Below are 24762 nucleotides of genomic sequence, written 5' to 3' on the forward strand. Positions count from 1 at the left end.
ATCCCAGGTCATGGTCATACACCAAAGAAACGGACTCTTCAGTCCAGCTGTCCCGTTTTAACAAGATGCCAAACTGAATGAGTCCAGTTTGCCTGCATTTGACCCATATCCAGGCAAATCTTTCCTGTCCTGTCCATATGTTGTATCTGTGTCAACTAACTCCCCTGAGAGTCATTTCATATATATACTATCCTTTGCGTGGGAAAAGTTCCTTGGATTCCTGTTAAATCTCACCCCTTTTACCTGAAACCTATGTCCTCTCGTTCTTAACCTCGACCTTGGGCAAAAGACTGGGTGCATTCACCCTATCTCTGCCTCTCGTGGCTTTCAACACCTGTATAAGATCACCATTATATCTCCCGATCTGTTAATAAAAGTGTAGTACATCTCTGAGCAAAGTGTAGGACAGATCCAGTCTGAGTTACACCCTGATCAGTCTCAGCTCAGTCATCAGCAGATCGATGGAAAATGCAAAAAGCATTGCTAACAAATGGCATTTGCTCAGCAGCCTTCTCACTGTTGTCCAGTATTGGATTTGGCCAGGTTTGCTTGGCACCTGAATTGATGTCTGGACCAATGGACTAAATTTCAGAGATTCAAGATTCAAAATTGTTTAATGGCTTTTCCAGTACCCAAGCATAAAGGAGAACAAAATAATCGTTACTCTGGATCCAGTGCAGCACATAAAAGCACAAGAAGATAAAGAAACATGCAATAACATGTAGCCTCCGTGCCTCCAGTTGACCCCCGTTCGCCATGGGTGAACTGCCATCGCCCCGCCAATAGTGCGATGCTTCGGTGTAAATACGGAGTAATGCCCCCCCCAGTACACGCTGGCAATACAAATATCAGACAATACACCCAAAAGTGAGTAAATAATTGCAAATTTATAGTTGTCTCTTAATGATGGGTTAGTAGAAACAGATAATCTAAAGGCGCCAAGTAAATAAGTTTATCAGTTTGTGCACATAATATTTTAATACGTTGGAGCTCACGCCTCCGGTTCCATCCACAACGACCTTCCGAGCCTTCGGCCACCGTCCGCGCCACAGGCATCCAGTATCCGCCGCTCTGGAACCGCTGTCCACTCCTCACACGTTCATCCTCCTTGCTCGCCTCCCGAAAAAGACCGCAATCTCCCACTCAGCTTGCACATACAAGATAGCATAACAATTCTCCATTGGTTATTTTCCCCCTTATCGGTAGTCATAACCCAAACATACCAGACACAGAAACCCATTACAGCATTACAGAGAAGCCATTTCATTATAACAATACAGAGAAGCCATTTTGTTAGCCTGAACAGTTAACACCACTGTTACTGGTACTGAGAGTCATAATCATCCTCCCCTTCCGGGGTTGTATGTCCATAAGTGATGCTAGGCACAGGAGTGTCTGTACATACAATAAGGTGGCTCTGACAGGAAATTATAAAGTTGAGGGGTGGGTTAGTGGGTGGAGGTGTTGATCAGCCTTACTGCTTGGAGAAAGTCACTGTTTTTGAGTCTGCTGGTCCTGGCGTAGATACTATGTAGCCTTCTCCCTGACAGGAGTGGGACTAACTGTCCATGAGCAGGGTGGGTGAAATCCTTCATTATGATACTGGCCCTCTTCTGGCACCTTTCTGCAGTCAACCCATGACATTAAAGCAGCATTTGACTAGGCGTGGATCAAGGCAAAGTAAAGAAGGTGCCAAAGGAACTCAGCAGATCTGTGAAGAGAAATGGACAGTGAAAGATTTGTGTCAAGGCTCTTCATCTCAACTAAAAAAAGTAGAGGCAAGATGGCCTGAATAAAGAGCTAAAGGAAAGGGATGGAGCAGGAGCTGGCGAGGAGCAGGTGGATTGATCCGTGACAGGCAAATGGAGGATTGAAGAGTGTAAATAGTGACAGAGGCTGGGAGGTGTTGGGTGAAGGCAGCAAAGGGCTGCAGATCAGTAACATTGAACACAGTGAGTACCAAAGGGGAAAATGATTGAGAACTACTTCATACTGTGGAAGATCGTTTTGTTCATTGGAAGCCGATCCTCCTGGTACCAGGACGTCACTGCAGAAGTCCATTAAGGCTTTGACCAGACCATCAACATTGACATGTTACGTCAATGACTTTCTTCTACTGTAATTCAGAAGTGTGTGCAGTCATTTGCATTTGCAGTTCCTCAGCAAATGAAGCATTCCACATTTGCTGCCCCAGTCCTGCTGCACGCATTCAGACACTGGCTGACACTTGGCAGCAAATATTGTACGACTGAACAATCAGGCAGCGCTCATCTTCAGAGAGCGAGAGCTTAATTGCCTACCTGTGCACCTCAAAAGCATTACTATCTCTGAGTTCTGCATCATAAATTCCCGCCATTATCTACAAACTGAATTGAAATAGTCATGTAATTACTGTGGTTATAAGAGCAATTAAGAAACTGGGTCTCGTGACTGAACTTCTGTTATCTCAAATACTCTGCACCATTTACAAGGCACAGGTAAGGTGTCTATTGGTTGGATGTAGTTCCAACAGGCTTTAGGAACCTTTACATCATGCAGGACAAAGCGACGCAGTAGCGTAGTGGTTAGCACAATGCTTTACAGTACCAGCAGCCTGGGTTCAATTCCCGCCACTGCCTGTAAGGAGTATGTACTTTCTCCCCAGGACTGGGCTTCCTCCGGGTGTTCCGGTTTCTTCCCACAGTCCAAAGATGTACTGGTTGGTGGGTTAGTTGGTCATTGTAAATTGTCCCGTGGTTAAATCGGGGCTTTGCTGGGCGGCACACCTCAAAGAGTCAGAAGGGCCTACTCCATTCTATATGTCAATAAATAAATAAAAATAAACAAAGCTGCCCGCTTGTTTACTGCCTCCACCATCCACCATCAGGGTGCAATAGCTCCAGTGTGTTGAGTGCGCTGGATCCATTGTAGTTACTGGCCGCAACCTCAGCAACTATCTGCCAAACCTGCAACCCTTATCAGTAATTTGAGCTCCAGGAAAGAGGAGAGGACATTTGACTGGAGTTGCTCTGGTCAGAGCTGGCATAAATCCCCCCAAAGGAACGAAAAGTCTCCTTTCATAAGAAGGATGGACAAAGGCAGCAAGCACATGGAAACACCATCACCTGCCAATTTCCCCTGAGTTGCTCACTATCTGGATTTGGAAATATTTTGCATGTCCTATGATGACGCCCTATTCAACAGTGGTGTGGGAGGCTTTCTGCAGTATATTGCCACCATTTTCTCAAGGGTAGTTAAGGCAAGCCCAAAACCTGAAAATTGCATGACGAGGAAATTACTATTATGCTTTAGTTTTACCTGATAAGTGTGATATATAACCATATAAGAATTACAGCACGGAAACAGGCCATCTCGGCCCTTCTAGTCCATCCTGAACGTTTACTCTCACCTAGTCCCACTGACCCGCACTCAGCCCATAACCCTCCATTCCTTTCCTGTCCATATACCTATCCAATTTTTTTAAATGACAAAATCGAACCTGCCTGTACCACTTCTACTGGAAGCTTGTTCCACACAGCTACCACTCTCTGAGTAAAGGTGTTACCCCTAAACTTTTGCCCCTTAACTCTCAACTCATGTCATCTTGTTTGAACCTCCCCTACTCTCAATGGAAAAAGCCTATCCACGTCAACTCTATCTATCCCCCTCATTATTTTAAATACCTCTATCAAGTCCCCCCAATCCTTCTACGCTCCAAAGAATAAAGACCAATTGTTAGTTTCAGGATGCCTTTGCTATTTTAATATATTCAAAAGAAAATACTAATCTGTTGATGTCGTGTAAATGTATTAATCTACCAAGTATTACTATAATTTTGTTTCCAGATGTTTAACCAAAAATAGAGATTTCAGTTGAAACTTATTGAATTAATTGCATCTCCTGTGGAGGTGAAATTCATATAATGCCACCCCCCCCCCCCCCCCCACCAAACCAATTGAGTGTTATTTATTTATTTACTACATAATTAATGCATTTTTTTCCCCTACAGTACCTGGTCCCATACCTAGTGATTCATTGAAAGGAACACCATTCGAAGACAAAATCTTCTTGCACTGGCGTGAACCCGTTGAAGCAAATGGTATCATCACACAATATGAGGTAATTACTCCATGCTGGTATGATATTTACACATTTCCCTGAGCCGCACACAATACCTGACCGTTAGGTAGACTTAATTTGCCCAGCATACACAAGCCATTGCATATTTATGCGTGTGGGGTGCTAGAATCCTAGGTTCTGTGGATGCCTGCACTCCATGTCCCCCTTGAGATCTCCTCTCATCAAGTTTGCATCTGCATCCAAAATCTTTCCTGCTCCAAAGGTCATAGAGAGGCTCCTTTTGGGGAAATTTATTTCTTCTCAGAGTCTCCTTTCCCATACTGCTTTTTTTTTAAAGGTTAAAAGCATTGTAATATGTGGCTTTGGACATTGAGAGTTGTACCTCCTACAGTAAGCCCAAGCGTGCATCTCTGTGGAAATCCTGGACTGTTCAAAATGATGGAAGCAGCAAAGGAAGTGATTGGATATGATTGTTATCCTTCTTTCTGTGTCACCTGGAGCATTCTTCAAGTGTAGCACATAGGAGTTGCATCAAATTTTATTACTTAATGCATAATAAATCTGAAGAGCTTTGGCTGATCCTCAGAACTGATGATCAGTCACTTTTCTATTTTCTGATAGGTGAAAATACTTTTCCTAACTTTTGTCCCATTTGTCCTCTCAGAATAAACACTCTACGTGAGATCTATTTGCTGCAGAACTAAAAAGGAGATCATTGCTTTCCTGGGGGGATGTTTTTTTTTCAAATTTTGGCATAAGACAGAAAAGCATTCCTACTAAATTGGACCAATCCCAAAGTCCTGGTTATTCAATTCGATTACAGGAAGGATGTGGCGGGTTTTGGAAAGGGTACAAAAAAACAGTTTGTCAGGAGGCTCCTAGTTTAGTGGGATTGAGCTATAAGAAGAGGTTGGGCCAGTTTGTGTTTTCTCTGGAGAGTTGTAGACTGAGGGGGAAACCTGATAGAAATTTATAAATTTCTGGAATTGATGAGTGGACGATCAGAGTCTTTTTCCGAAAGAGTACAGTACCTGTTTTGGGCTGAGACCCTTCATCAGGACTGGAGAAAGAGAGTGGGGGAGGGGAGGAAGAAACACAAGGTGACGGGTGAAACTGGGAGGGGTAAAGGAAAGACCAGGGAAGTTGATGGGTGGAAGAGATACAGAGCTGGAAGGCTGCGGAAGAAAGAAAAGGGGGAGGAGCATCAGAGGGAAGTGATAAGGTGAGAGAGAGAAATAGAAATGGTGAAGGGGGGAGGTGCGTTACCCAGAGTTCAAGAAATTGATGTTCATGGTATCAGGTTGGAGGCTACCCAGACGGTGTTGTTCCTCCAACCTGAGTGTGACCTCATTGCAACAGTAGAAGAGACCATGGACCCCACTCCCCACTGTCCTCATCTTTTTTATCTCCAATCCTGATGAAGGGTCTTGGCCCAAAACATCAACTATACTCTTTTCCATAGATGCTGCCTGGCCCGCTGAGTTCTTCCAGCTTTCTGTGTGTGTTGCTTGGATTTCTAGCATCTGCAGATCTTGTTTGTGATCGAAGTACTAGAGGACTGGGGAAAGTTTAAAGCAGATGTGTGGGGCTTTTTTTTTACACAAAGGGTGGTGGGTGTCTAATACAGGCTACTATGTGTAGTGATGAAAGCAGGTGTGATAATGTTGTTTAGGGGGCTTTGAGATAGACCCTTGAATGGACAGGGAATATGCAAGCTGAAGAGATTTATTTTACTGTGACATTGTGTTTGGTGCTGACATCGTGGGGCCGTAGGGCCTGATCCTGTGCAGTACTGTTCTATGTTCAGTGCATACCAATAGCATTCTTTTTTCCCTGTTTCCGAGAGACTTACTGCCCATTATGCTGCTGGTGTTTAAGGCAGCAGTGAAGGTCCTCCATCTCTCGGTCAGGGCTTCCTTCGTTGTAGCAGTAGCTTCCTTTTGGTTTTCCCTACTGTCAGTCATGCATGTCCCAGGAGGAGATTCATAAAAGGCATCACACTCAGATGTAGAAGGAGTCTTCATTACAGCTTCTGTAATAATTTTGTTTTACTGGTCAGCGTTGCTAGACCTGAGCTTTACCCCCTCAAACCTGGAGGATCAGTGGACTACTTTTGGTCTGACCTCTACCCTTTGATCTGCTTTGGCCCGGGTGACCCAACCACGATCCACAGTATAAAGCCCTGACACCAGCTAACATAGCTCTGCAGGTCATGAAACCTCCAAACCCTGCAACAAGGCTGTGGACATATTTCCGGAGAAACAATGCCAACTTTGCACAAATCTTGTTGTTTATATTGACCTCCTATTTTAACTCTACCTGATTCTGAGTCTTGTATGTTTTTTCTCTCTACTAATTAATAACACTTTAGTTGTTGTACTAATCAAAGTGGAAACAACATTTTCAGCATTTTCAGTTCTCTCAGTTTGCTCAATCCAGCATTCTGGTTACAATCTGGGTGTAGAGAAAATATTCAGTCTGCATTTTTATGAAACTTATCATTGTAGGAGCTTATTTCTTGTGCTTGCCTCTTCCAACTTTATTCAGTTTATCATTTTAAACAAAAGAAGTGTAGCATTTATTTCACTCTGGTTGCTGATCAGTCAGAAAAGAAACCAAGTATGCTTCTGGGTGGGATGAACCAAGCCGTATACGCAAAGAATTATTTGGGGCATTAAATCCACTGTAAGGCTAGCCTCCATCTTGCTTTTGTTGGCTAGATAGTCTTTACATGTCTGCCTAAACTAAAAAAACATCCCTCATTTTGGGGAAAGACTTAGGTTGTTATAAATGCAGCTTGGACAGCAGCTGTGGAGAGAACTGACATGCTAACGTGTTCCCATTTTTGACACTTGTCGCATTAGCCGAACTCTCCTTGGTCCACATGTTGCGAAAATTGCTGCAAGTTTCATTTTAACCACAATGCTGAATTTATTTATGTTTAAATGTATATGACACTAAAAACTAATTTAAATGGAAGCTCTTAATATGGCTGAACCTGCAGTCCATATATTTCAGCTCCAAAACAAAATTCTCACGTGAAAAGTTAGCATGACTTGACAACAGCTGCTTTATACTAACTTTGTTTCAGAGCAATGTGAGGGTTCATTTGGTAAGCCGAGTGACAAAGACAATTCAATCCAGAGAAATATGAAGTAATGCTGAAGGGCTTGCAACAAAGAAAAGGAAGACTGGGGAAAAAATTATACTGAGAGTTGAGTCAGAAGGTAACCCGTCAACAGATCTTTAAATACAGTAGGACACAGCAATGAAATTATTGAGAGGTTACATGGGACCTTTTCCCTTAATTAGCCGAGACGTAGACTGTAAAAAGCAGCAAGGACTGTATGCAACACTAGATAGGCAAGAATTGCATATAGTTCAAGTCATGATGCTGTCATGAGGGGATGGAGAGGAGATATATGAGGACAGGAAGTTGTTTGCTATGAGGAAATTCGAATAAGCTGGAGTTGTTTTTTTGGAACAGGAAAGATTTAAGGGAGGTTTAATTGAGGTGAACGCAGTTACTTCCCTTGGCAGGCATGTCAAAAGTCACGAGGTATGGAGTTAAAGTTAACCATTTGAAGGATTAGAGGGAGATGAGGAAAAGATTTTTATAGCTTGAGGGTGGCAGGTGTCTGGAACTCGTTTCCTGAAAGTCAGACAACTTCATCACACTTGAAAAGTATTTCGATGTGCACTTGAAGAGGCCATAATTTACAGTAAATGCAGAAAGGAAAGGGACTGACACAGGCACACTGGACCATAATCCTTATAAATTTTCTATAGTTTGAGCTTCAGTTGCTTTAATTGAAACTTGTTGGTGAAAACGCAATGAACCTGATCATGCTGCACCTGGCCGGTTGCCCAGATTCACTGCCAACAGCGTCTCTCTGACCAAACTTAGCTCATCAGGCTGTGAAGAGCTGAACAAACTGACCCGCTTTACCCAAAACGTATCATGTGAAGCAGAGTGAGCTCCGCACAGTGAATTGGCCTCTGCCAGTATCTCCTGTCCTTGTGAAAGGCTTATTAACTGAAATGTCTCTGTCCGAGACATTTAAAAAATCTTCAGATTAATTTGAATAATTTAAAGAACAGTTTGTTATGCAAAAAATGCTTAATTTTTAATTAGTGGCTAATAAAATAACTCAAACACTGATTTGCACTCTGCCTATTTCTTCACGATCAGTTGCCCAATTTAAGTGAATAAAGCTGAGAGTTTGGATGTGATGTATGTAGCCTCTCCATCCAGAGCATCTGTGCTGCACTACCTACCAAGTCCAGTGGTGAAGCAGGAGGCCTGTTATAAGGGCATCCAACTGCCAGCTTGTCCAGCAATGTGTGGAGATTCAAGCAAGTTGGGTTCTGGAGGAATCAGTCCTCTCAGTTAGCTCCTTTGCAGAATAACTGGTCATTTCAGTAAAACAATCCCATTGATCCAACTCCTCTGCCCTTTCCTTGTTGCCTGCACTTTTTACCTTTTTTTGTAAATTATTTTCCCAAATTTGCTTCTGAAAGCCATAATCAAATCTGCTTCCAACATCCTTTCAGGCAGGGAAGTCTAGATCATAGTTACGCACTGAGTAAAGGGAGAATTCAAATTGTTTTCCCCCTTCATCTTCCATTTGCAGTTGCCTCTTGTCAGTGGGTGGAGTTTCTCCTATCTCTGTTCTGTCAGGTTATGCCATGACTCCGAACACGTCCAACGATTCTCTCCTTGCATAAAGAAGGATACCTTCATCAACAACTGAAGGCTCCAATCTCTGTACTCTCTGCAGGAGTCTGCGATTCCATCCTAATTTGTGTTCCCTATATTTGAGCGTAGTGTTCCAGTTGGCGGGCCTTAAACAAGCTTTATAAATTTTAGCATTAATCCTTCTTTAGTATTTAAGACAGGAATGCAAAACATCATATATATATATATATATATATCATAGTTAAAATAAATAGTGCAAAAGCAACAAATTAAAAAAGTAGTGATGTGGTGTTCATGAGTTCAATGTCCATTTAGAAACTGAATGGCTGAGGGAAAGAAGCCATTCCTGAATCGCTGAGTGTGTGCGTTCAGCCTTCTGTCCCTCCTTCCTGACGGTAGCAATGGATTTCAGCAAGGTATTTGATAAGGTAACCCATGCAAGGCTCATTGAGAAAGTAAAGAGGCATGGAATCCAAGGGGACCTTTATTTGTGGGTCCGGAACTGGCTTGAAAACAGAAGGCAAAGAGTGGTTGTAAATGGGTCATATTCTGCATGGAGGTCAGTCACCAGTAGTGTGCCTCAGGGATTTGTTCTGGGATCCCTTCTCTTCGTGTTTTATAAATGACCTCGATGAAGAAGTGAAGGGATGGATTAGTAAATTTGCCGATGACACAAAGGTTGGGTGTTGTGGATAGAGTGAGGGCTGTCAGAGGTTACAACAGGACATTGATGGAATGCAAAACTGGGCTGAGAAGTGGCAGATGGAGTTCAACCCAGATAAGCGTGAGGTGGTTCATTTTGGTAGGTCAAATATGATGACAGAATATACTATTAATTGTAAGAGTCATGGCAATGTGGAGGATCAGAGGGATCTTGGGCTCGGAGTTCATAGGATACTCAAAGCTGCTGCGTAGGTTGGCTCTGTGGTTAAGAAGGCATAAGGTGGATTGACCTTAATCAACCGTGGGATTGAGTTTAAGAGCTGAGAGGTAATGTTGCAGCCATATAGGACCCTGGTCAGACCACACCTGGAGTACTCTGCTCAATTCTGGTCGCCTCAGTACAGGAAGGACGTGGAAACTATAGAAAGGGTGCAGAGGAGACTTACAAGGATGTTGCCTGGATTGGGGAGTATGCCTTATGAGAATAGGTTGAGTGAACTCGGCCTTTTCACCTTGGAGCAACGGAGGATGAGGGGTGAGCTGATAGAGGTATACAAGGTAATGAGAGGCATTGATCGTGTGGATAGTCAGGCTTTTTCCTAGGGTTGAAATGGCTAGCACGAGAGGGCATAGTTTTAAGGTGCTTGGAAGTAGGTACAGGGGAGATGTCAGGGGTAAGTTTTTTATGCAGAGAGTGGTAAGTGTGTGGAATGGGCTGCCGGTGGTAGTGGTGGAGGCAGAAATGATAGGGTCTTTTAAGAGGCTCCTGGATAGGTACACGGAGCTTAGAAAAATAGACGGCTATGGGTAAGACTAGGCAGTTCTAAGGTAAAGACATGTTCGGCACAACTGTGGGCCGAAGGGCCTGTATTGTGCTGTAGGATTCTATGTTTAAAAAAGTCCTGGGTGGTGGGGATCCTTAACGATGGACACTGCCTTCCTGAGGATTACTCCTTGGAGATGTCTTGGGTATAACAGAGGCTAGTACCCGTGATAGAGCTGAATAATCCTACGTTTCTGCCGCCTCCCCCTCTATACTAGATGGTGATGCAACCAGTCAGAATGCTCTCCACAGTACATTTGTAGAAGTTTGTGAGTGTTTTAGTCCTCAAACTCCCAAAGAAATAAAGCCACGGTCGTGCCGCCTTTATAGCTGCATCAATATGCCCAGCTTGGGTCCTCAGAGATATTGAGACCCAAGAACCTGAAATTGCTCACTCTCTCCACTTATGATCTTATGGTATCTCAATTCCTTCCCTTCTTCATAATTTGTTCCTGTTTTTATTTATCGTCTCCATTAGCACTTCTGTTGCCTGTTGAGCCTGTTGATTTTATCAAACTACTGGGCTCCTCACCATAGGTTCTATTTTTAAACGTTGCTCTCTGCATAATAGAAATGTCTGCCTTTTGTACCCAAAGTCAGGTGGTTAGTAAACAGTAGAAGAAACTGTGGTGCTAATATTAACATCTGAGGGGACAGCGTTGTGTATTCTATGAAACAGCTGTCCACCACGTCTCTACTTTCTGCCCCCAAACCACATTCATATTTATACCACTTTAACCCCCATTAGTTCTCATTCTACTGACAATTTTGCATCATTTGGTATTTTGACGCAGACATTTTATGCAATATCAATCATTCTGTCCTGAACTATCCATTTGTTCATTACATGATATTGCACACTCCTTCATTGAGAGGCTTTTTCAAGTAGATCAGTTCAGTTGAACTGGGCAACCACATAGGCCATACAACCCTTCAAGCCTCTTCTGCCATCCTGTAAGATCATAACTAATACTTACTCTTCCACCATGTTTTTTCCAAATCCCTTGGTTTCTGTTTTGATAAAAATCAGTCTCAGACGACGTACTGTGATAGAGCTGCAGTTTCTCCTCAACTGGGTCTTAAATAGCTGATCTCTTATTCTGAGACTTGGTCCGCTTCCTTTATTTCTTGAAGGAACTGTCTCAGTGTCAACTCTGTCTATCGCTTTTAGAATCAAATCCAGAATCACCTCATTGTATCCAGTAAGTGTAGGAAAACTTATCAATGTATGAATCTTCACCTCAGGACTGATCCAAAAGAATTTTATAAATGCTATAATCACTTGTTTCACCTTCTGTTTAAGCAATTGCTTCATGTTTTGGCAGGTATCTTACAGCAGTGTGAGATCATTTGACCCTGCTGTTCAAGTGGCTGGCTCTGTTCAAAAGGTGTCTAAATTATGGAATAGTACACACCATGTTTTCACACATTTGAATCCTGGGACAACCTACCAGTTCTTTATTAAGGCTAGCACTGTGAAAGGGTTTGGTCCAGCCACCGTGGTCAACATTACAACTAATATATCTGGTAAGTCCGTAAGATTTGTAAAAATTGAAACCAAAATAACTGTTTTCCTATGAATTGATTTTGTGTATTAAATTTTTTAAAGAATGCATGTGGGAAGTCTTTAAGCCACGTTTCTGTTTAACAAGTCTAACTGTCTTATTTAGCTTGTTTATATATATATATATATATATATATAGTTTCAAAATATCAAAAATCTAATACCCATGCCCAATCTGTCTTGTTGCAATGCATTTGTCATTTCTGATTCTAAGCTGCATCCAATATAAACAAGTTTGATCTTTAAAGAATGTTCAGTATTTTCTCCATGAACAAGTTTTCTAAGTTTACTGTTTTGATTTTTCTTTTCAAAAGTATATTAACTTTAAAAATACATTTTAAGCCTGGAAATGAAGTGTTTTGCCAACTTGTTCAATAAACACAAACAAAATCAAAAAGAATAAGATAATGTGAATGAATTTAATGACATTTGATTTTTTTTTTAAATGATCATTGAAGTCCAGAATGCTCACTGAAGGTGTAAGTTTTGCATCGCACATTGAAAGTGCTCTTCCTACTCTCAAGGAAAGGCATTGGAACTTCCATAATCCATGCTCATTATTCAAATATGTTTCACATGAATAGATAACCATTTGCCAATTTAGTAATTTTCATTTTAAAAATTAACTTTTGTTTCTGGAAAAATAACTTTATGACTGTCAGTGAATACAAGGTGAACTTCAGTTCAAAGACACTACTTTGCATTATGATTTTTAAATGTTGCCTGTGGCACCAGAGTGTGTTAAGATACTTCCATACTTCCCTTTGTAATGAAAAATAAAATTTTACTTTCCTGCAGTTCATAAGAATGTAATTTATAAAATCAGTAATAAAACCGGAAGCATGTTGTATGTATTTAATTTATGCACTTTTGAATAGCAGGAGAATAAAGCTTTGTAATTACCCACCATGAACTTTTTTTGCTGTATTCATTTCCAAACAATTTCCCCTAATTTTTGATGAAAAATGTTCTCGTAAACTATGGTGACTTATTTTTAGGAACCAGAAATCCTAAATCAGGATGTGTCCTGATTCCAAAAAAATGACCAGTACTTAACATTTGTTATGCTTGAGGGAAGCATTGAACCAAAGTTAATTTTCCCAAGGGGAAGAAGTTCCGAGTTATATACCCAAGCAGCTGCTTCTTGATAAAAGAATGTACAAATTATTTTCTCTGCTTTCCCTGGAGAATGTGTAAGCTTGAACGCAATATTAGGAATTAAATATTATCCCTATTTTTATCTATAAGGTCTTCAGGTAGATTCACTGTTATTTATATTTTATATCTTTCTAAAGAGCTTTCAATGTTAAGCTTTATTTCAAAGTACTTGGGATGTATTTTGCGGAATAAAGTTGAATTCTCTTTTTTTTTGTTTAATACATTCCAACAGCTCCTACTCTGCCTGACTACGAAGATGCAATTCTTAATGAAACAGCAACCACAATTACTGTCATGCTGAGACCAGCACAGGCTAAAGGTGCTCCAATCAGGTACAACTTCTGTGCAGCAAACCATTCATCAGATAAGAAGGCTGGTCACTGGTGATAAAGATCTTTAGTTTCAGGGAATATTCATTTGACATTGATATCAAGGGATTTTCTTGCTCTGTTAGGCAAAGTCTATGAAGTAGACCCATAGTTAATGAGAGAGATGTCTTCAGGGATTTTGCAAATTCAAGTCCCTAATGCTCCATATGTCTGTTCTATTTATGTTACTTTATTCTACTACCAGAATTTTATTTTAACTCCATCATATATTTAATGGAAGAATAAATAGAAACATTTTGAGCTGATTTTGCAGCGAACTATAGTTACCCAAAATATCAAGTCAGCATTCACGCTCGAGGTGTCCTGCAAATTATTGGGAATTTGGAAGGTCGTTTAAAAGAAAATGGAGAAAAATGTTTTTGAATTTGAACCAAATGACCTCACCCAGCACAGGAGCCCCTATTACATTTTGTCTGGCAAGTCTGTGTAATTTACTCTCACATGCTTTGTAACATTAATTTTGAATGACATTTGCTTGTCATCTTAATGAGGAGTAATTTGTTAAGCAGTTTTTTTTCAAGCAGCTGTTAATACGATCTGAATACTCCACTTGCTACTCCACTTACTGAACAGTTCTTCATTCTTGGCTGCTTGTTCATTTACTTTGCTGGTGTCAAGTTTATGCCATAATATTTTTAAAAAATCTAAATTATTAGCATTTTAGTAGCCTGAATTTTGTGTAAGGATGGCAGCAATATAACCATTTGTCCATGAAGCTGGCATCAACTGAGGGATTTATTTGTATATATATTTAAAAGTGGCAATCTCAGATGTATGTTTCTTTGATTTAATATCTCTGGCAGGCTATATGCTATTTGCAACTGCCTTTCCAACAATGAACAGAAATTATCTCAGTTTGGACATCTTATGAACTAATCCTTGAAAAAGTGATATCTTAGTGTGCCAGATCATTGTTATTATTTAGCAGACTGATTGCCCCAAAAAAACTAATTTAATGTTGCATGTATTATAAAATTTTTACTCAAGTATTTTGATTTACAGGGGAGTTTTTAAAATTGATATTTGAACTTTTACATTAATCCTTGGTGCTTATGCAACTCATGATTTAGCACTCTGGAAATGCACATGACGCACAGTATGGATTGGCAACAACATCTCCTTTACAATCACCATCAGCACAGGTGTATCACAGGGCTGTGTGTTTAGACCCCTGCTCTACTCACATTGTATGTCACATTGTTTGTGCGGTTAGTACAGCTCCAGTGTCATATTTAAATTTGCTGACAACACCAATGTCTGTTGGCCAAATCAACAAGTCGGCATATCGGAGAGAGATTGATAATCTGGTTGAGTGGCGCCACAGCAACAACCTCACTCAGCACCAGCAAAACCAAAGAGCTGATTACAAACTAGAGGAGGATGTAGTCATGTGCAAGCCCTCATTAGGGAATCAGAGGCAGAGGGAGTCATAACTTTAAATTCCTCGGCATTAACACATCAGGAGATGTGTTCTGGAACCAGCACATATCATCGTAAGAATACGTGTACTTTTGTAGAAGTTTGCGTAGATTCGGCATGTTACCAAAATCTTTGACAACCTTCCATAGGTACTCATTTGAGAGTATCCTGACTGGTTACATCATGCAAAATGCTGGTGGAACGCAGCAAGCCAGGCAGCATCTATAGGGAGAAGCACTGTTGACGTTTTGGGCCGAAACCCTTCATCAGGACTAACTGAAAGAAAAGATAGTAAGAGATTTCAAAGTGGAGGGGGGGAGGAAATGCAAAATGATAGGAGACCGGAGGGGGTGGGGTGGAGCTGAGAGCCGGAAAGGTGACTGGCAAAAGGGATACAGAGCGGAGAACCCACCAGCATTTTGTGTGTGTTGTTTGAATTACCAGCATCTGCAAATTTCCTCGTGTTTGCTGGTTACATCATGACCTGGTATGGAAACACCAATGCCCAGGAACAGTAAAGGCTCCAGGAAATGATAGATGCAGCCCAGTCCATCACAGGCAAAGCTATCCCTGCCGTTGAATGCATTCACATGGAGTGCATTATCATCTAAGACTGCCACCATCCAGGCCATGCCCTCTTCTCACCACTACCATCAAACAGCAAGTACAGAAGTCTTAGGTCCTACACCACCAGGTTTAGGAACAATTATTACCCTCCAACCATCAGGCTCCTGAGCTAGTGTGGATAACTTCGTTCACCACTACTCTGAACTGACTCTATGACCTACACAGTCACTTTCAGTATTAACTTCATTTGCGCAGTTTGTTTTCTTTTGTGCATTGGTTGTTCTTAAGTCTTTGTTTATGTATAGTGTTTCATAAAACACGGTTTTGTGGGCGAAGCTAGAGAGTGGTAATCAATGGTTGCCCCTCTGATGGGGGGGGGGGGGGGCCTGTGACATATGGAGTGCCACAGGGATCAGTGCTGGGTCCGTTGTTGCGTGTCATCTATATCAACAACTTGGATGATAATGTGATAAACTGGATCAGCAAATTTGCAGATGACGCCAAGGTTGGGGGTGTTGTGGACAATGAAGAGGACTATCATGGCTTGCAGCAGGATCTGGATCAGCTGGAAAAACGGGCAGTTGGAATTTAATACAGAAAAGTGCGAGGTGTTGAACTTTGGGAGGATCAACCAGGGTAGGTCTTACACATTGAACAATAGGTCAAAGAAGAGCGTGGTAGAACAAAGGGATCTGGGGATATTGGTCCATAACTTAATGAAAGTGGTATCACAGGTAGATAGGGTTGTAAAGAAAGCTATTGGCACATTGGCCTTCATAGATCAAAATATTGAGTACAGGAAGTGGGATGTTATGTTGAAGTTGTACAAGAGATTGGTGAGGCCTAATTTGGAGTATCGTGTTCAGTTTTGATCACTTACCTACAGGAAAGATTAAATAAGGTTGAAAGAGAACAGAGAAAATTTACAAGGATGTTGCCTGGTCTGGAGGACCTGAGTGATATGGAAAGATTGGTTGGGTTAGGACTTTATTCCTTGGAGCATAGAAGATTGAGGGAAGATTTAATGGAGGTATACAAATTTATGAGAGGTATAGCTAGGGGAAATGTAAGCAGGCTTTTTCTACTGAGGTTGGGTGGGATTACAACTAGAGTTCATGGGTTAAGGGTGAAGGGTGAAAAGTTTAAGGGGAACATGGGGAATTTCTTCACGTGAAGGGCTGTGAGAGCGTGGAACAAGCTGCCAGCGCAATTTGAACGATTTCAGTGTTTTGGAGAAATTTGGATAGGTACATGGATGGTAGGGGTATGAAGAGCTATGGTCCCAGTGCAGGTCAACGGGAGTAGGCAGGTTAAATGATTCAGCATGGACTAGATGGGCCAATGGGACTGTTTCTGTGCTGTACTGTACTATTGTATATTTTTTCTGTGAAGAAAATGAATATCAAGCTAGTATATGGTAAAATATAAATTAAAACTATGTTTACTCTAAGTTGTGAAAATAGGATAATGTATACTGAACAGAAAGGAAAGTTAGACATCAATATGCATTTGGAGAGATTAAGGGGTCATTGTTATGTACTTATGGCGAAGGTGCTGAAATCATTTCTTCAAAATGTTTACACTATCATGAAATAATTAATTGAAAGCTGATTTAGATCACTCGGGAAATCATCTGATTGCTAATTTCCATCATTTTATTAGAAGCCTTTAAATAATTACAGTTGCAAAACCTCGCAGTATTCATGATATAACAAAGTATTTCTGACATTAACTTATGTCAATAAATTTTTTTTCATTAATTCTCTTTGCATGGATTTAACTACAACAATTTATGATTTCTACTGATAATACTGTTTAAGATGAATATGTGTTCCGCAATTTGCTTCATAACACAGCACAGGATAATGGCTGCTTACAGAAGTAATCTGCAGTTGCCATCTAACTAGAGACAGAATACACTTCGATACATACACAGCTCGTGACCTTGGCATTGCATCCAACTTCGCTTGGAGCTATCCAGATCTAAAATATACAGTAAGTGGCATATTGTTACATGGGGACAGATGGGCAGAAATCTGTCCAATCCTCTAAAATAGAGCAGCTCACTGCTATATGGTTCTAATGATAAACCAATCCAAGTTAGTAAAGCAGATGGTATATTGCCTGATGTAGCAAGAAAGAAAGTAAAACAGTTCTTTGCCTCATTTTGATTATAATCAGAACATGTTTGCAGGCCAAGTCAACTTCAAAAAGTTCTGTTAAAGAGAACTGCTTTAACAAGCACTGAAGAAAACAAATTGGAGATACAGAAAGCTGATATGTGGAGCATCTACAAGGTGCTGGAGGTTGTCAGTGGGTCAGGCAGCTCTCTAGGAGGTAATGGACAGTCAGTGTGCAGCATTTGCAGTTTCTTGCATCTTCGCTTTATTACTCCATTGCAAGTTCTCTTCAAGGTATGACCACTTCAGAGACATTTTCTTCCTCTCAGAATCTAGATGTAGGGTCTTGATCTGAAACATTCACTGCCCATTTCTCTACACGTGCTGCTTGACCTGCTGAATTGTTCCAGCAGCTCATTATCCAACATTTCCCCTTCATGATGGACTAGTTATGGATTTTTGCAAGTATTCACTGCCCCCTTTAAGTCAACTGAATATGGCCATGCTATAGACTTTGGTGAAAGGTTAGGTTTAAATTCATCCTTGACTGCTCGTTCTTTCTGAAGTAGGAAGTTCCTCCTCAAGTCAAGTCAAGCCAAGCCACTTTTTATTGTCATTTCAACCATAACTGCTGGAACAGTACACAGTAAAAACGAGACAACGTTTTTCAGGACCATAGTGCTACATGAACAATACAAAAACTACTCTGAACTACATAAACCAGCACAAAACTACACTAGACTACAGACCTACCCAGGACCACATAAAGTACACAACGGTGCAGGCATTACAATAAATAATAAACAAGACAATAGGCACAGCAGAGGGCAGTAGGTTGGTAGTCCGATGGCTTGGGGGGAAACCTGTTACATAAATAAACAGCTGAATGGCGGCGTCCGGGATTCCGTCCATTTCTGTACTCCTGCAGTAAGCATGATCTCAACCGTCAATTAGGAAAGAGCACTGACATAATATTGTGTAGAAAATGATAGCATTCTATCTGTTATTCTCTCCTTTTTACGTGGTGTTCCTCATTAACATAGTCCATGCACCAGAGCTAGTTTCTTCACACAATGGATCCGTTTCTCCACCAATGTCTTTCAGTGCTACGCTCATCTCTCTTTTCTCATGTTGATTTTTGAACCTCGCTGATGAGTCACAGGAAGACTAAATTCATCTTCATTCACCTGTTAGTAAAATTTCAGTTGGTTACAATCGTGGTCTCCATTATGATCTGCTAGTTGACTGCAGCAAGCTGAATTTAACCTCAATCCTATTCATTGATCAAACTATTTTAGACTGTCTTCACCCTTAGCTTGCCTATAATGCAACACTTCAATTTTCTTTCTTCCTGAGATTCCTCAAGTGATTTTCTTAATGTAGTCTATCCATGTGCAATTACAGTGGGTTGAGAACTTTATCAAACAAACTGTATGTTGTACAATGTCCCACATTAATACTACCCTAATCCTTCACTAGCTATTTTTTCACTCTGCATACTGATTCACATTCTTATCATTATTTGCACATTTTTCTGTGAGATTACTTTGCCTCATATATGCTAGTCCATGCTCAATTATACTCGCGTATGGATGCTATAAATCCCTCCTTTTTTGTTGCTGCACTATTAGTGGTTATATTCGTCAATTATTTTACTCAAACTTTCAACCCTGTCTCTAAATCTCATCGCTACTTGCAAATTCCTTCTCAAAATCTATTCCCACTGCAGTATATGAGTTACTTTATATGAAAGTTCTTCTCGTGTTGAAACCACTCCATAAATATGGTATGCTTAAATCTCCTTTCCTCATTTATCTGGCTTGATGTCTTTAGTTAAGAAAGTGGATGGCTTAATCCACTAATGTGCCAGAACATAGTAATGAGCCAGATATTGATCTTCCATTGAAGACACTGCATTCTTCACATTTGGTGTACTTTATTTTGTGTACTCAGAAATGTAAACAGATTAATTCATAATTTGTGGCATTGCATGTGACACTAAGGGTACTGCAGGCCTTTATTTGTTGAGATTCAAATGATTTTTTTCACTTTAATGGTCATGTAAAATTGATGCCCTCGAACGAGAGCACTCTTCCACTTAAAAACCAGCAGATGTACTCAGATTTGCTGATTTTTAACTCGAGATAGGGCTTATACAGTAGATAGATTAGAGAATGAAGTCCAGTGTTTTCCTTCATCTTATCGTTAAGTCATCAATTCCTCAAGGAGCCCGTGCAGTCGGAAGATTTCCTCTCATTGCTCACTCTTCGGCTGGGAAATCTGCCCGTGGAGCAGCCTATGCCAGCAGAAGGGAGGTGGAGAGAACAGTAATTAAAAGTTATTTTTCTTTTATTTGGTTTAATTGAGTTGAGTTAATTGTGTGAGCATGTTTTGCTTTAACTTTGTGACATTCTAATTTTAATTATTTCCTTTTTCTTTTATTATTTGAGTAGACTGCTGTTGAATTATTAGTCTCTGTCATTCATGTTAAGCCTGATACTGCTAGCAAACGTGCGGGTGGGGCTTTACCTATTATTGGGATAACCAGAGGCAAAGCGAAGTCTTCCCTGTTCACCTGTTCACTCAGCATGTTGCTCAAGTGTGTGTGGGTTGAAGTCAGGTGCCTCTGGTAGTATGGAAAGTCAACCAGAACCTCTGAAAAGAAGGTGTGTTCTGATCAAAATTTATGAGGAATATCTGATGAGACCGCGAGTTCAGCCAGTTCTCAGCATCAGGTCACCAGGTTTTCAGCTGCTGCTTTGGAAACTTTGGGTAAAAAGTTCAAAGTAAATTTATTATGTCACCATATACAACCCTGAGATTCATTTTCTTACGGGTATTCTCAATGAATCTATGATAGAATGATAATCGTAATATGATCAGTGAAAGAACGCACCAACTTAGACATTCAAACAGTGAGCAAAGGACAACAACTGTGCAAATACAAGAAGGAAATAATAATAAATAAATATGCAATAAATATTGAGAACATGAGATGAAGAGTTCTTGAAAGTGAATCCATTGGTTGTGGGAACATTTCAATGATGTGACAAGTGAAGTTACCCGCTTTGGTTCAAGAGCCTAATGGTTGAGGAGTAATAGTTGTTCCTGAACCTGGTAGTGTGAGTCCTGAGACTCCTGTACCAACTTCCTGATGTCAGCAGTGAGAAGAGAGCATGACCTGGGTGGTGGGGGTCCCTGATGATTGATGCTGCTTTCCTGCGACAACACTTCATGTAGGTATACTCAGTGGTGGGGAGGGCTTTACCCGTGATGGACTGGGCCACAGAAAGAAAAATGAAGACAGTGACTGCTGACTCTTCCTCCATTATACTAGCAAGCAACTTCTTTGACATACATAAATGGGAAAAGGTTGTATTAGGACCTCTTTAATAAGAGATGTAGAATGTAGTGATAATTCTGGAAAAGATTCCTCAACTTTATCAGAGTTGCGAAATACTCTCAATATTCCATCTGTCCTGCCCTCTCATTTGTCTTTCATAGACTACTTTGGGTATATTTGCTTCTCATCTGCATGAATCACATTTGCAGCATGCCTTCCTTAAAGTTCATACTTGACTCTGACAGCTGGATCATCAGTCAGGACAAACATACTTTACAAACATCACACCTGACTGTCACAAGTACATTCCTTCCTTGCAGAGAGAGATGTGCTCAACATCCTCCAAGAAACTGCTACTGGAAGAAGTTGCTTCACCCTGCACACTATAGAACATAGAGCATAGCATGAAACAAGCCCTTTAGCCTACAATGTTGTGCTGGATCAACTAATTTAGTAATCGAATGGCAGAAAGAAAATTAAGACGGTGGCTAAACTAATCTTGTCTGCCTACACAGTGTCCATATCATTCCATTTCCCTCACTTTAATACCCCTATCTAAACATCTCTGTCTTAAAAGTGCCTAATCTATCTGCCTTTACAACCTCCCCTGGCAGTCCATTCCTCACTGTAAAAAAGCATGCCTCTCACATCCCCTTTGAACTTACCGCCTCTCATCTTTAATGTACACCCCCTGGTATTGGATATTTCAACTCTGAGAATAAGATACTCCCTGTCTACACTTATCTATGCCTCTCAGAATATTGTAATGCTCTTTTAGATCTCCCCTCAGTCTCCACCACTCCAGAAAAAACCCAAGTTTGTCCAACTGCTCTCCCTCATGAATATACTGACAGGGCAAGAATTGTACCCACTGGAAGCAACCGTGCTGAAGATGCAAGAGGTTTCTCCCACATCTTTTTGCTTTGCATTTTTAACTTCCCTGCTGCTGCTCTTCTGGGTGGAGATAAATCTCTACCAAAGGAGGTGTAAGGCACTCTTTCCCTCAGCTAGCCTGCAGGTCACCCTTAGGCAAAGTGTAGCACCTACTTAGCCCCCCCCACCCCCAAATAAGGGTCATGTGAAGCCATGGGAGCAGGTGGTGGATGGTCGTATGAGCAGCTCGTGCGTATCACAAGTCCTGGTTATACGATCACTGACACCGGGCAGAAAATCTCTGAAAAGCATTGATAATGGTTCGGGTTACACATCTTGTAAAGACACTGCCCAGAAGAAGGCAATGGCAAACCAATTCTGTAGAAAATTTTGCCAAGAACAATCATGGTCATGAGACCGTGGTCACCTATATCATACAAGACAGCACGTAATGATGATGAGGATTGTTGCTACTTTTCAGCAGCCACGTCTTCCCCCTGCTCTCTTCAGAGTGGAAAAAGTAATGCTGCTCCAGTATCATATTTCATCAAAATTTGATGAAATTCATATTGTTTATGTTACCTTTTTGTAAATGTACGCCATCTAAAGCTAACCTTGAAGGAGAATACAAAAGCTCAACTAGAAAGTAGAAAACTGGCTTCATATCAGGCATCGGCTGTACTGAGGGATTGGATAGCATAGGTACCTGATGACCAGAAGGTGAGATCATTTACGTCCTTTTCTGCTGAGGTCTCTTTTGCAGATTCCAGTAAGACTTTGCAAGAAAATTTGTCATGCATTTAAAAGACCAGTGACTAGTTCAGGTCATCAGTCCACCTCCAACTTGGTTCAGTGGTTCAATTTAATTTCAGAGAGTGTATGCAGAATACAACCTGAAATCCTTACTGTTGAAGCAAAATGCTTTAAGAGACCAGACTTCAAGCGGCAATACCTTTATTCAACTTGATATCATGGAGAGCCTGCAGAAATGTGTAGCACTTTCAGTTGCAGACCGATTTTGGCATGTATTTGTACTTCTAAACAGGCAAATATGTGACTACTGGCATGCAAGGTACTCTGTTACACAAGAAGATAATCATGAACTCCATAGAATTTTCTCTCTTTCTGCATAAAAATGACCTAAAATGTGATTAGACTTTCACATTAGTCCCAAAACTAGAGAAAGAGAAACAAATTAAATAATCATTATACTTGTTAATTTATTTATTGTGAAAATTTATCCAATATTACATGTATTTGTTGGAAAAAGTGTGTGAAAGTCAGGAGTGATTCCTTCTACAAAGGCTATTTGAAGTCAGGTGTTCCAGTTAATGCGATGAGATTGGAGGTGTGGGTTGTATAGGTGCCCTGCCCTATAATAAAAAAAAGTCTGGTTACCGACAGAATTTGCTTTTCTCAAGCAGGATCTGCTTATGTGCAATATGCCTTGGTCAAAACAACTTTCAGAGGACTTTAGAAGAAGAATTGTGGAGATGCATGAAGCTAGAAGAGGCTGCAAAAGCATTTCTAAAGACCTGAGTGTCCATTAGTCCACAGTATGAGAAATTGTATACAAATGATGGAAACTCGGTACTAACATAGAACATAACATAGAATAGTACAGCACATTACAGGCCCTTCAGCCCACAATGTTGTGCTGACCCTCAAACCCTGCCTCCCATATAACCCCCCACCTTAAGTTCCTCCATATACTTGTCTAGTAGTCTCTTAAACTTCACTAGTGTGTCTGCCTCCACCACTGACTCAGGCAGTGCATTCCACACACCAACCACTCTCTGAGTGAAAAACCTTCCTCTAATATCCCCCTTGAACTTCCCTCCCCTTACCTTAAAGCCATGTCCTCTTGTACTGAGCAGTGGTGCCCTGGGGAAGAGGTGCTGGCTGTCCACTCTGTCTATTCCTGTTAATATCTTGTACACCTCTATCATGTCTCCTCTCATCCTCCTCCTCTCCCAAAGAGTAAAGCCCTAGCTCCCTTAATCTCTGATCATAATCCATACTCTCTAAACCAGGCAGCATCCTGGTAAATCTCCTCTGTACCCTTTCCAATGCTTCCACATCCTTCCTATAGTGAGGAGACCAGAACTGGACACAGTACTCCAAGTGTGGCCTAACTAGAGTTTTATAGAGCTGCATCATTACATCGCGTCTCTTAAACTCTATCCCTTGACTTATGAAAGCTAACACCCCATAAGCTTTCTTAACTACCCTATCTACCTGTGAGGCAACTTTCAGGGATCTGTGAACATGTACCCCCAGATCCCTCTGCTCCTCCACACTACCAAGTATCCTGCCATTTACTTTGTACTCTGCCTTGGAGTTTGTCCTTCCAATGTGTACCACCTCACACTTCTCCGGGTTGAACTCCATCTGCCACTGCTCAGCCCACTTCTGCATCCTATCAATGTCTCCTTGCAATCTTCGACAATCCTCTACGCTATCTACAACACCACCAACCTTTGTGTCGTCTGCAAACTTGCCAACCCACCCTTCTACCCCCACATCCAGGTTGTTAATAAAAATCACAAAAAGTAGAGGTCCCAGAACAGATCCTTGTGGGACACCACTAGTCACAACCCTCCAATCTGAATGTACTCCCTCCACCACAACCCTCTGCCTTCTGCAGGCAAGCCAATTCTGAATCCACCTGGCCAAACTTCCCTTGATCCCATGCCTTCTGACTTTCTGAATAAGCCTACCGTATGGAACCTTGTCAAATGCCTTACTAAATTCCATGTAGATCACATCCACAGCCCTACCCTCATCTGTATGCCTGGTCACCTCCTCAAAGAACTCTATCAGGCTTGTTAGGCACAATCTGCCCTTCACAAAGTCATGCTGACTGTCCCTGATCAGACCATGATTCTCTAAATGCCCATAAATCCTATCTCTAAGAATCCTTTCCAACAGCTTTCCCACCACAGACGTAAAGGTTCTACCTTCACTCCTGTCATCCTTTTGTTCTTCACATAATTGAAGAATGCCTTTGAGGTTTTCCTTTACCCTACTCGCCAAGGCCAAGAGTACTGTTCTTAGGAGTGGGCAGCCTGCAAAGATCACACCA

The 24762-nt window shown here is 41.1% G+C and overlaps 1 protein-coding gene across 8 annotated transcripts in view; it reads left to right on the top strand.

Moving 5' to 3' along the window:
* Positions 1-24762, top strand: part of ptprk (protein tyrosine phosphatase receptor type K) — a 641623-nt gene that overhangs the window by 491364 nt on the left and 125497 nt on the right. For all 8 annotated transcript variants that reach the window (XM_073057328.1, XM_073057322.1, XM_073057320.1 and 5 more), the window contains exons 9-11: positions 3989-4098; positions 11570-11771; positions 13199-13298. In XM_073057328.1, the coding sequence (XP_072913429.1) occupies positions 3989-4098; positions 11570-11771; positions 13199-13298 (412 nt within the window). The remainder of the gene's footprint in view (positions 1-3988; positions 4099-11569; positions 11772-13198; positions 13299-24762) is intronic.

Source organism: Hemitrygon akajei, chromosome 9 (assembly GCF_048418815.1).
Source record: "Hemitrygon akajei chromosome 9, sHemAka1.3, whole genome shotgun sequence".
NCBI lineage: Eukaryota > Metazoa > Chordata > Chondrichthyes > Myliobatiformes > Dasyatidae > Hemitrygon > Hemitrygon akajei.